This window comes from Aulostomus chinensis, chromosome 2, assembly GCF_037954235.1.
Source record: "Aulostomus chinensis isolate RoL2024-O1b breed Wild chromosome 2, RoL_Achi_v1.0, whole genome shotgun sequence".
Classification (NCBI taxonomy): domain Eukaryota; kingdom Metazoa; phylum Chordata; class Actinopteri; order Syngnathiformes; family Aulostomidae; genus Aulostomus; species Aulostomus chinensis.
The window spans coordinates 18,495,468-18,507,815 of record NC_141321.1 but is presented as its reverse complement, the minus strand read 5'-3'; the positions used below and the strand labels follow the sequence as shown (position 1 = coordinate 18,507,815).

General features: G+C 41.0%; 2 protein-coding genes across 8 annotated transcripts in view; one reads left to right on the top strand and one right to left on the bottom strand.

Moving 5' to 3' along the window:
* The window catches only part of dagla (diacylglycerol lipase, alpha), a 36,562-nt gene extending 31,970 nt beyond the window's left edge, over nucleotides 1–4,592 (bottom strand). For 3 of the 6 annotated variants that reach the window (XM_086182402.1, XM_086182411.1, XM_086182429.1), the window contains exon 1: nucleotides 3,664–4,592. The gene's annotated coding sequence lies outside the window, so the exon portion shown is untranslated. The remainder of the gene's footprint in view (nucleotides 1–3,663) is intronic. The other 3 variants (XM_086182419.1, XM_086182439.1, XM_086182447.1) reach the window with 2 other exon arrangements.
* On the top strand, nucleotides 3,853–12,015 carry polr2l (RNA polymerase II, I and III subunit L). 2 transcript variants are annotated; one of them, XM_086182519.1, is made up of 3 exons: nucleotides 3,853–4,163; nucleotides 11,213–11,318; nucleotides 11,735–12,015. In XM_086182519.1, exons 2-3 carry the CDS (start codon nucleotides 11,224–11,226, stop codon nucleotides 11,841–11,843), a joined length of 204 nt encoding a protein of 67 aa, XP_086038645.1. In that variant the 5' UTR covers nucleotides 3,853–4,163; nucleotides 11,213–11,223; the 3' UTR covers nucleotides 11,844–12,015. The 2 variants fall into 2 exon arrangements, with proteins under 2 accessions (XP_086038645.1, XP_086038637.1); XM_086182511.1 differs by lacking the exon at nucleotides 3,853–4,163 and adding an exon at nucleotides 10,515–10,666.
* The last annotated feature ends 333 nt before the right edge of the window (nucleotides 12,016–12,348 follow it).

The window sequence follows — 12,348 nt, the reverse complement described above, 5'->3', positions numbered from 1 at the left end:
ATAATTACTTACTTTTAATCTCATTTTAGATGCTTATATCTTTGCTTTTCAGGCAGCACGGTGGTGCAGTGGTCAGCACTGTCGCCTGACAGCAAGAAGGTTCCGGGTTCGAGCCCCGGCTCAGGCACAGGATCTTCCTGTGTGGAGTCTGCATGTTCTCCCTGTTCCTGTGTGGGTTCTCTCTGGTACTCCAGCTTCCTCCCACAGTCCAAAGACATCAAGAGGGGACGAGGCTGATTGATACTCTAAATTGACCGTAGGTGTGACTGTGAGTGTGAATGGTTGTCTGTCTCTATGTGTTGGCCCTGTGATGGACTGGTGACCTGTCCAGGGTGAACACCGCCTCTCGCCTGACAGACGCTGGGATAGGCTCCAGCCCTGCAACCCTTAACAGGATAAGTGGAAGAAAATGGATGGATTTTTGCTTTTCCACATTTTAATCAAACTGACAACCCTGGTGTTGGTTTCCAAGTATGGTGGATGGGAATTATGTGTACAGGCGTGTAATGAATTTTGAAAAATTCATATTTAAGAAAGTCAAACACACTGACTTGAGAGTAATGATTTTTTCTCAATTGGAAAAGTAATATAAAAAAAAAAATGGAAGTCAGTTTTCTTCTCAGATTAATGCCAAAACCTAAAATCAAAGAACTGATCTTATGTCACATAAACGCAAGCCTTTTAGGGCAAAAATAAACATTGGGATTTTGAAAGAAAATGACCTGAACACAAGAAATTTTAAAATGTCAACAGCCTAGACAAATACAGCTCACAGCGCTGGGTGCAGAACAATTATTTTGTCCAGTATTTGGTCCTTTATGCTTGAGGGGATTTATTATTCTGGAACTGAAGCGTCCCTGACAACAAGACTGCATGCATCATTGTTTGAGGAATTGGGCTCCATAGCACATTTATCAATTCTCTAGAAGCATTTATACAGTAGCAACAATGAACAAATCAAACTAACTAAATTAGCTCAATTATTGTTGATTACATGAATAACAACATTAGTGCCTGGCGACTTCTCCTAATGCCTTCTAAAGTAAACCCCCTACACCAGTATAAGATCCTGCAATAAGTCATTTTACGTAAATCAAAATATGAAGAAGAGATTCCAGGTTAATCAGATCAGGCACAAAGAAGTGATGAACACACACATGCGCACATTCACACATAGCATTGGAACACAGAGACAGCCTATCTGAGAGAACACCCTGGAGATATTTGTCTCCACAAGGACTGAGGCATGTGGGTATAGCAGCACTGAACTGGCTGTAAACACTGTTGATCGTGCACATTTGCAAGGCTGGGTCTAACTTTACCATCCCAGTCTAACTATTTACAGAATACATTTATTTCTATTTAATGAAGCAACAGATTTCAACCTTGCTCCTTCAAGTGCTGCTTATCATAAAACCGGTGTTCACCACAGTCTCCACACTTAACATCACCTGACTGAATGAAACTGAGCATAGGCATACAGTAAAGTTCAGGAATTACATCATTCAAAAATCACTGTTTAAATTAATCCAAACAACTCTTTCATACAGACTCAATAAAAAATTAAACATATTATCCTCATGAAGGGGGGATTTATCACAAGAATGTCTAAATGCATTATACTGGATTAGTTCTGTCACGCTGTACTGACTAAAGCAGCAGGGAAGCATGTGTTCCTTGATTAAGCCTATGATAAAAATATAAGCAAAGCAGCAAATAGAGAGGGGCTGTACAGTACATATTAAAAAATTGCAACATGTCAATTTCATAAGCTGACCAAAACTTCTATATACTCCATGACTGCTCATGAATTAAAAGGGCCAACAGATAATGGACCTGGCCAAATATTCCATTTCCTTCCATCCATTTTCCTCCGCTTATTCCTGTTAAGCGTCTCGGGGGGGGCTGGAGCCTATCCCAGCAGCTTTCAGGCAAGAGGCGGGGTTCACCCTGGATAGGTCACCAGTCCATCACAGGACCAACACATAGAGACAGACAACCATTCACACTCACAGTCACACCTACAGTCAATTTAGAGTATCAATCAGCCTCGTCCCCTCTTGATGTCTTTGGACTGTGGGAGGAAGCTGGAGTACCAGAGAGAACCCACACAGGAACAGGGAGAACAAGCAGACTCCACACAGAAAGACCCAGTGCTGGAGCCGGGGCTCAAACCCGGAACCTTCGTCCTGTGAGGTGACAGTGCTGACCACTGCACCACCGTGCCGCCCAAATATCCCATCTGTATTTTTACAATTAATCATTATCGGCTTTTTTTGTCAAATTGTCAGTAATAAATATATGAATTAACTATTAAATAAAGTTCCTGCTATTTTGGTTCTGCTGTAGGCACCTGTCCTTAAGTCACCCATCAGATGTCTCAATCAATGTCAGTATGAGTGTTTTTTTTTCTATGTTTAACCAGGACAGCAATATTGAGAAAACCTTTAAACGCATGTGTCCTGGCCAAGACACACAGCAGCACATAAAACAAGGTTACATATAATGATTTTTAAAAAGACTGTAAATATCACTATCATCATACAGTCCAAGTAAAATACCTTAGTTAAAACAAGTGACTGATTTGCATTCATAAAATATGCAGGCTGAATATTCTTTGATGAAGATGATTTTTGATTTAAAAGTTTTTAGTTGGAATTTGCACTATTCTCAATTTTGACTAAGATTTGCATTTCTACTAGAAATGGTTCCAAATATTGGTCTCAGTCTCCCTGATGGGTGGAAAGTTCTGTTGTGCATTAGTATAATGCACCAGGTCCTGTTGAATGCATTCTTCATGTTTCACCAAAAAAACCTCTCATCTGTTCCTCATTCCTCTCCCCTGAGGTTATCAAGATTAACTTTCAATGTTGCATTCAAACCCATTATCAGTGACTTCAATCTATTATCATTTTCAAAATGCCTAAAGAGATGTTGCTCAAAATCCTATTAGTGGCACCTCTGCATGGAAGCAATTGTCCATCAAGAGTAGCATGGACATAATGACCATGGAAGAACGGTATCCACTACTGGGAGTCGTGAGTAAAGGAAGGCCAAAAATATCAGTGCAAATATTCACAGGGTAAGTGATAATGCATGTGTCACATTCCCCTAACTGTCCCCCTTTAAAAAGAAAGCATGTCACCTACTGGCACATAGTCTGGATCTCCTCCTAGAGTTGAAAATACCAGTGAATTCATAAAAAAAAGATAAATAATTGGTCAGTTGTCTTTTTCATGCTGTATCTTATAGTAATAGTATTTTTTGGTGTATTTTAGGTCAACAACGCTTAGAAATTTTGACCCCACTTTGGCGTTCTTGTAACCTAGTGTGCGACATTATCTTAACATTCTAGTAAAATCTTAAATCAATGCAGTCCAATCAAGTCAGTGGTGTGAGGTTAGCAGCCACCCTGCCAGTGTACATACGTGCAACGGCATCGAAATGCGGGATTCCAACAAGTCGATGAGCAGCAGCAGCAGCACAAGTGTCTCATGTCTCTGAACCGCTGCTGAAGGTGCATCCTGCGGGCCTAGCTAGTTGTGATATGGCCTAAAAAGGTGTCTCCAACCAGCACCGACACATGAGGTGAAAGCCTCGGGGGACTAGCAGCCCTGTGTGTGCGTTGAGCAGAAGGCAGTGTGTTCGGTAGCCGCATCTCACCTGTATTTTGACGATGCCGTGCCAAGACCCACTGCATCGGCTCCGCTCGCTCTCCCATATCCTTCCGACTGCCGACCCGCCTCAGCCTCGCTCTCCCCGACACCGGCTCACAGATGAGGGGTGAATCCTTCAATGTCTCACCGATAGAATTATAATAAGTGTACAGACGTCATTATGTGGTGAATGAACCGCGCAGCAGCAAAGAACGGGGGATTCCTCTGTTATCTGCTGGGTATCAGACAAATCCGATACACACTGTTAAACGACATAATTGATAAACCGCCGTTTTGAGACCGCTGGGGACGGACGGACGGACGAAAGGACGGACGACTCGGTTCTCCTTTCAACTGCAACACGTCGTCGGCTGTGGCAGTTCTCGGACTGTGGCTCCCTTTAATGTCCCTCCGACTGAACTCGGTATGATAATGCCTATCCACGGAAGAAGAAGACTGCCCCGCGAGATTGGCGAATGAGACGAGCGCTGTGAGTCGAGCGTTGTGGTAAGTAGCTTGTATGTGCCAACAGCCGGACAACTCCCGAACCCCAGCGGAGGTAGCAAGCTTAACACAGGCAGCATTTCCCGAGACCCTGGCCCATCCCCTGAGATATTTCTACTGCCGGTTTACGTACGAATCAGCTATTCTTATACCTGTTTTAGCTGCGTAGATCACGTAGTCGATATACCGCTTTGATTACGCATACCTGACTCCTTTTTGTAAAATGAATTTGGAGATCCTGCGCCACTTGGTTTGAGAATGTCAAAAAAAAATCAGCAACTGGTCCAAAGAGAGCGACGTTAAGAGCCCGCCTTCCCTTTATTTAAAGCCACTTGGAAAAGCTTCAATGGCGATTTGACAGCTTCTATTTGGTTTAATTGTCAGGGAACGTTATGTTGTGTTTTCCCTGGCCAGCCAAGACAAACAAAGGCTCTGGTAGTTTACGGGACGGGATCCTAGTTTAAACACCACTTGCGCATTTCACTATTCACAGAAGGCAACGTGGGTTACCACAGCAACACAACAGCAATGCGGGACCGAGATGAAATGTCCGGTCTGTTAAAGCATGAATTATATTGCCTGTTGTAAGATCATGACCCAAAGCAAAACGCCACAAATGTCTTCATTCAGTCGGCTCAAAGCTCGTAGAGAGGGGAGGAGAAGTTGTGTGATTTTAGAATATATATATAATGAGATCGCTCGTTACGTCGTCTACGTCAGATAGCACGCATTTGAACTACAAACTATCTTGACATGCTTAAATCACCTTTGGCTCGACGTATAACAGGCGTGGAATGGACGTCAGGTTATAAAAAAATCTACTCTTTAAAATAAATGTAATGTCTTAACAAAATAAATTAAGGGAATGCAGCCTAACAAATGCAAGTGACACCCAAAATGCACTCAGAATGAACGTACCCCGAATGCCAAGCTCGAGGTAAGCAGTATTTCTGTTTGCGTGTGTAGTAAAGCAATTCTCACATATAATTGTGATGGACAGAGCTGATAAAAAAAAAAAACATAATGTCACACTGTTGTCCAACTGTGGCAACTGATGTCACTATAGAGGCAGTGAAAAACTACGAGTGTGTTCATGTTTTAGTCCATTAATCTGGATTTGAAGTGGCTAAAGCCCGCCACCCCTCCCCCTTTTTTTTGCACTTTCACAAATAGAACAAAAGTTTCATTGTCGTAAGAAAATAACGCTGCAGTATTCATTTTAAATCATTTAGAGATTATTTCATTCGATTATTCATTCTGATGTCATCTTCCTTCTATTTGTTAGGTTTTTCAGTTCACGACTGAACACCACCATCTGCAGGCATCCTGCCTCTTTTCAAAATATAAGCATAAAATGGCTACTTCAAGACAAAAGTGATTGACATTATTATTTTTGGGTTGTAGTAGCCTTACCTTGGCTCTAATGGCCTTAAGTGCCCAGAATATTTTTTTAAACGAATGTTGAAAATGAATGAATGAAAAAAAATCTTTCCATTTAATTACAACATAAAAATGTTAATATGGTCCTAAATACTTTGTAGAAGTGTGTTAAGATTTCTTTTAAATTCACAGGAGCATCAGTCAAACAATGTCCCATCTTACCTGAAATCACCCAACAGGTTTAATCTGTTCCAGCAGTATCACACAGCATTAGTGGAACAGTATGTTTCCATTACAAATACATAGGCCTTAGTCCAAAGACATTATTAAACAGCAGGAAAAATACAGGAGTAAGTAGCAAACTGATGAATAAAACTTCTGAATTCAATACAAAAGGACCAATCAACTGTCAGGTAAAGAGCCAGCGCTCAACATATTAATTTCATTAAAATTAAAGACAGACCTGCTCCATCAAAAGGAATTTGACTGCAAAAAAAGTAGTGTGATGTGCTGTGTTGTTCTCTACCCCACTGACATGTAATAAACAGTGATCATTGAAGTTAAATATTGATTACATCTTTTAATATATGGGTATTTGTGGCTGCACGGTGGTGCAGTGGTCAGCACTGTTGCCTTACAGCAAGAAGGTTCCGGGATCGAGTCCCGACTCGGGGACGGGATTCTTTCTGTGTGGAGTCTCCATGTTCTCCCTGTTCCTGTGTGGGTTCTCTCTGGTACTCCAGCTTCCTCCCACAGTCCAAAGACATCAAGAGGGGACGAGGCTGATTGATACTCTAAATTGACTGTAGGTGTGACTGTGAGTGTGAATGGTTGTCTGTCTCTATGTGTTGGTCCTGTGATGGACTGGTGACCTGTCCAGGGTGAACCCTGCCTCTCGCCCGAAAGCCGCTGTGATAGGCTCCAGCCCCCCCGCGACCCTTAACAGGAATAAGCAGAAGAAAATGGATGGATGGATGGTATTTGTAAGAATGTATAAGGAATTTGGGAATTGTAAACATGTAGCTGGGTGTCTGCAAAATCTTTTCAAAAGCTATTCATAAAAATAGCAAGGAATTTTACAGGCATGCAACAATAAGAACATAAGATATTTTATATCTTAAAGCTATTTATAGTCCTTAGTCATTTAAAGATAAATTAAATGAATCAATTAATTAGTAATTAGCATATCTCACGACTGTGAACAAGACTGTTCTTTTACCGAGTGAAACATCTGTTACTGCAGCCATCAAATTCATTTGAATTTTATTTTTAGTTCCAAAGAAATGGATGAAATCCAACAGACCACCCCCATTGTGAGGCTACAGATGGTACATCCCAGTCTCTCCTCCTCTCCCTCTCCCATACTCCTCCCTCCTGTTTTCAGTGTCCTCCATCTCTCCGTGTTCTTTCATTTTCTTACATTAAGGACATTGTGACTTCTAGTGGCTGCTGCGATTCCTCCTTCAGTCATTACTGCTGTCATCTCAGAGCTGTTACAGAGGTATGTAACATCCATATTTCTTCTAAGTAGATCAAAGGAGGATTTGTTTGCAGATGCAGTTTTCAAAAGATGTGTCCAGTTTGCATTCTTACAAGTGCAAGCATCATTCAATTCCAGAGGTAGTTTATGCTGTCCGTGCTGCCATCTCACTTTGCATAGTCTCTGACTTCCTCTCCAGCAGACACTGTAGTCTTTATTTCTCTCCTCCATCTTGTCCTCCATTTATAGCGGCTATGACTCATGCGGTTCTATGATTATGGAGGAGAGAAATTCAGAAAAGAGATTAAATCCACTCCGTGTTGCATCTGGATTAAGCTGCTGTCAAGGAAGTAAAGATCCAGTCAGTGACTGTGAATAAGCTTTTAGCTGCAGCAGCAGCAGCAGCAGCAGCAGCAGCAGCATTCCCTTGAACTAAACTAGCTGACTGTCCCGTGAAAAAGCTTTACAAAGGAAGCAGTAGTGACATTATCTCTTCAGCGGATAGTTGGGTCACAGCTGTGATGACTAAAATAACACAATTCCCAAGGCACCGACATGTTCCCATCAATGTCATAGTGTTCCAAGGTCATATTTAAGGCCCCACTACCACATGCTAAACTGCTATACAGTGATTGCGGGGATTCTGATAGTTCAACACTCAGCAGAGCAGACAACAGGATGTCTGAGCCTAATTTAGACAGATAAGATGGCTGTTTGCTGTTTTTCTTCAGTGAAGCAGCACAGAGCTGACCTTATAAAGACCTCCCCTGACCAGACCACACCTCTGTCTCAGAGTCCATGGAAGCCAAGGCCAAGTCCCCGGCTCCAGCACCTAAGGTGGCATCTAAAGCAGAGAAAAAGGAGCCTGCTGCCCCACGTAAGGCTGACCCTGTGCCTGCAGCCCCTGAGCCAGAGGTTCCTCCTCCCCAGGATGGAGCAGCAGAAGCTGAAGCAGGTGATGAGGCTGCGGCCTCCGGCACAGACTCTCTGGAACACCTGAAACCCTTCCTCATTGGTGGTGCTGTTATTGCTGCAGGAGCCATCTTGCTGGGATTGTTGCTACTGTCGAGGAGAAATTAAAACCAAAAGCATTGTTTCAAGTGAAAGAATTTATGAGTTGCTGAGTTGGTGTCACTTTCTGATTAGTCCACAGACTATGATGGTTCAGATGGGGGATGGGGAGCCACTGTGCATCTTAAGTTTTCTTTTTTTTTTTTGGCCTGCAAACATGTAGAGAATCAAACCTTTCAAAGCGGTGTATGAAGCATAAGAACACAGTATATGCATGTATTTGCTTCAGTACTGCTGATTAAAAGTTATAACTCAGTACTTAAGAATGCACCCTGTAGTACTGAGCTTTCAAGACTGAATTCTCTAAAAGGTAGCTCGCTTTATCTTGTTTAACCCCGTTTGCACAAATGTTGACAATAGTGTGCAATATTTGTACTTTCTTGCACAGAAGGTGAGCTTCCTAAGAGATCATGAAAACCTGAAATTAGGCAGAGAAGGGCTGTGCTACAATTTATTTCACTTTTTTCACAAGAGAAGAGATTAAAAACATCTGGGAATCTGCAATGTGATTCATTGCACAAATCAAATAGATTCTCTCCCTCTTCCTTCAGATCACAAGGAGAAACAGATGCCCACACATAAGAAACAAACATAGGATTGAAGATTGCAACTGGAAAAGTTCAGTGATAAAATATAAGCACGCCTTGGTTTAGGAATAGAGGTGAAACAATCGCTGAGACACGTGTATGTGGCAAGACAGGGACTGCAGAGTTAGAGTATGTCTTGTTGTAGAATAAGAAAGTATTTTATGTTACTGTCTAATGATGTCACAGATCAATAACCTTTCATGTATTACACAACATCCACAGTTGTGCTGGTTCAATCTGTTTACATCTTATAGTAGAGACTTAGCTTTAGTAGGCTGACAAGCCATTAGTATAGCAATATCAAAGCCAAAACATGGGAGTTGATTCTGGCGTCACTACGCTCCCACGTATGTATCGTCAACGACAATACCGTCATCTGGTAGATGCATCCTAGTACAATGGAAACAGAGCATAGACAAAATATTGTTGTATAGTTTACTCAAAGAAAAAAAAAAGAAAAACAAGCAGTCACAATTTTGTTGCTGCACCTACTCACCTGTATATCTGTTCACAGCATTTCACATGGTGATGTCCCGCCCTGTTTCGTAAGTAAATAACAGATAGAAAATACACACAATTTTGGTTTTAGTAGTGGGGATATGTGGGAATGTGCCACATATCCACAGATCTTTTATGTGCATATTTCATCACAGTTGACACCCTGAACACATCCAAAAGATACAATGCCAACACCAAAACAAACTTCACCTACATTGTACAATACAGTGTACAAAAAAAAAATCCTATTTTCATAACTTCAACAGCGTATAAATGCAATAATTCAGATAGGACTCCTCATTTAGCACATGTGTTGTGCAGTAGCAAGTGAATTGACATAAATGATGATGTAGTAATGGTGGTAAAGAAAATGATGTATGATGTTCATAATAGCAATGATGGTAATGCTTAAGATGATGGTGGTAGTGGTCAGGTTATCATGGTGACTGTGACAATGATGATGATGATATATATTTTTGATATAATTCTGATGTTTTCCTTATGCACACTCCCCTCTACCCCCAAACTCCTATGTGTAAAAAGAAAGAGGTTGTAATGTGACCTTTATTAAAAGCAGTGAACCAGCCTAGATGAGTTTGTCTTTGTTAAACGTTATTTTTGTTCTCTCCAAAGAATATTGAACAAGCTGTCTTTAGTGGTCTGCCACTTTTTTAAAGTACTTAGACTTAAGTACTGACAAATTTATTTCCATCCTTCTATCCATACATCCATTTTCTACCTCTTATCCCGTTAAGGGTCATGGGGGGGCTGGAACCTATCCCAACAGCCTTCGGGCAGGGTTCACCCTGGACAGGTCACCAATCCATCGCAGGGCCAACACATAGAGACAGACAAGCATTCACAAATTTATTTCCTATTTATTTAATGTATGTATTGATAATCACTGGTCCATTCACAGCAGATTCATCTCAAGGATCAATAAAGTTTTTTGATTGGTGTATTTCAGACAATAAACAAAAGTAGTCACATGAACATTACATAAAATATGACTTGCGGATTTGTTGTTTTTCTTTCTACTTGTCTTCAGATTATAAGACTGTCTGTCTGTCTGTCTGTATGTGTATGTGTGTGTGTGTGTGTACCCAATGATCAGATGGAATTTTCGTATCAATACATATTTCTATATCAAATGCAGACAGATCAATCGGACCTGGAAATGAATTCTTCATTAAGATGACATCACACTTAAAAAACTAGAAAGTAGGGTCAGCATATCATATGTTTTTCCACCGGTGATGTGATGCATGAAATCATTTATGAGAGAGTAAGCTATCTAATTTCAATTCGTAAAATCATTGCACATATTTGGAAATTGTGCTTTTATTCTGAAGGGTTCGGAACGGAAATGGTATTATTTACGTTGTGAGAAAACGAGGGAGCAGCCATCGCTGTCCGCACTAGCACTGTGTAACAACAAATCAGCTTTCCATACAATAATAACTGGGCGGACGCTAGTTTAACTAGCGGCGGTGAGTAAATGACATTTTAAAAGTGTAACATTCTTTTTTTTTAACCGATGAAGTCTTTTACAGTTTTTTTTAAATGGTAAATGTTAGCAGTTAACGCGAGCTAACAGTCCGGCGTAGCGTGGTTGTTGGTGCTTCGCTCCAAAACGTCACTGTTGTCACACGGGTCAACTTTAAACGGGAGCAGATCCATCCACTTAGTTTGAACAACGCGATATGAAAGATCGGGTACAGATATAATTGTCACGTAGACTATACTCTATTGAATTAATGGATTCATTCTGTATCGACATGAATGCAAATGTGGTGCGCAAAATGGCATGGTGGCATAGACATTGACGTAAAGTAACGTAAAGCGGTGGAATGGATTGGTCCCGCCTCGATTTCCACAGTGGAATGAATTTCGCCAGGACAACGTTCTAGTATCCATATCTAATAAAATTTGTGTAAATAACCTATAAATAATTAGCTTCTGACCGTTTACATCCACTGTTAGCTTACTTGTTGAGTAGTTTTACGTTTGAACCGGTGATCCACCTCTTTCCCCAGGTGTTAAGAAAATGATCATCCCAGTACGGTGCTTCACTTGCGGGAAGATAGTTGGGAACAAGTGGGAGGCATACCTCGGCCTGCTGCAGGCTGAGTATACCGAGGGGTGAGTTGAAAAAAAAAACTAACCTTGTCTTGTGTGGTCACCACTGTGTTGCACAGTAACAATTAATTTAAACTGCTTTCCCAACTAACCGATGTATATTTTTATTTTTATTTTGACAGTATTTATTTATTTTAATTTTATTTGTGTTGGAGTGCACTGAATATTTCAGTCAGAAGTACACAACACACCAAGACCCTTTACCCCACCTTCTCAAGGGTAGTATTTAAGTCTCCTTTAAACTTCAATGTTGTCTGCAGTCAGAACGCAAGTAAATTTAGTGATGGAATGAATAATTGAAATTGCCAGAGGCCATTTAGGCTTTTTTGTATGCAGTTAAGTGCAGGTACTCTCTCGATTCATTCAGTGCATCTGAATGCAATGCATTAGCATTGACATTATCTCCTCTTACCCTTAAGTGATGCTCTTGATGCCCTTGGCCTGAAGAGATACTGCTGCCGGAGGATGCTTCTATCTCACGTGGACCTTATTGAGAAGTTGTTGAATTATGCTCCACTGGAAAAGTAAGAGTGCGACTGGCCACCCTCGAGAAGTGCATGGACTTTGTGGGGCTGTTGCAGATTCTTATTTTGATGTGACAGTACTGGAGGGAAAGGCTGTTCACAATGAAGACTTTTGAATCATTTATCTGTGCAAATCCTCGATGCATTTTTTTCATAAATAAAGCTGTTAAATCACATCTGTGTTGCTTTTTGTGTTCAGAGTGACGGCCAAAACTGGGTGTGAATGAGTGAAAATGATTTCTCATCCCTGTGTAGAGTCACTGCAGTGCCTTAAATTCAACCCACATCGTCTTATTCAGAGACCACGATTTTCTAGTAGTTGTACTCCTGTTCTATGACGCTTTTCTGGGTTGCTGGGTGTAAATTCATTACCTCTTCCTAGGAGGTTTACACACTGTTTTGTCTGTAACCAGGATTAAACAAATTACTTGGAGCACTGAATTTCATGAAACTTGGAGGGATGTTGCACATGTTAAGGAGAAGTTCATGTTTTTTTTTCCATTACTGGT

Excerpts from the sequence above, each read along its gene's own strand:
- polr2l (XM_086182519.1), top strand. The coding sequence starts at position 11,224 with ATGATCATCCCAGTACGGTGCTTCACTTGCGGGAAGATAGTTGGGAAC. Across the intron at positions 11,319-11,734 it reads CAGGCTGAGTATACCGAGGG|TGATGCTCTTGATGCCCTTG; the intron begins GTGAGTTGAAAA and ends CTTACCCTTAAG.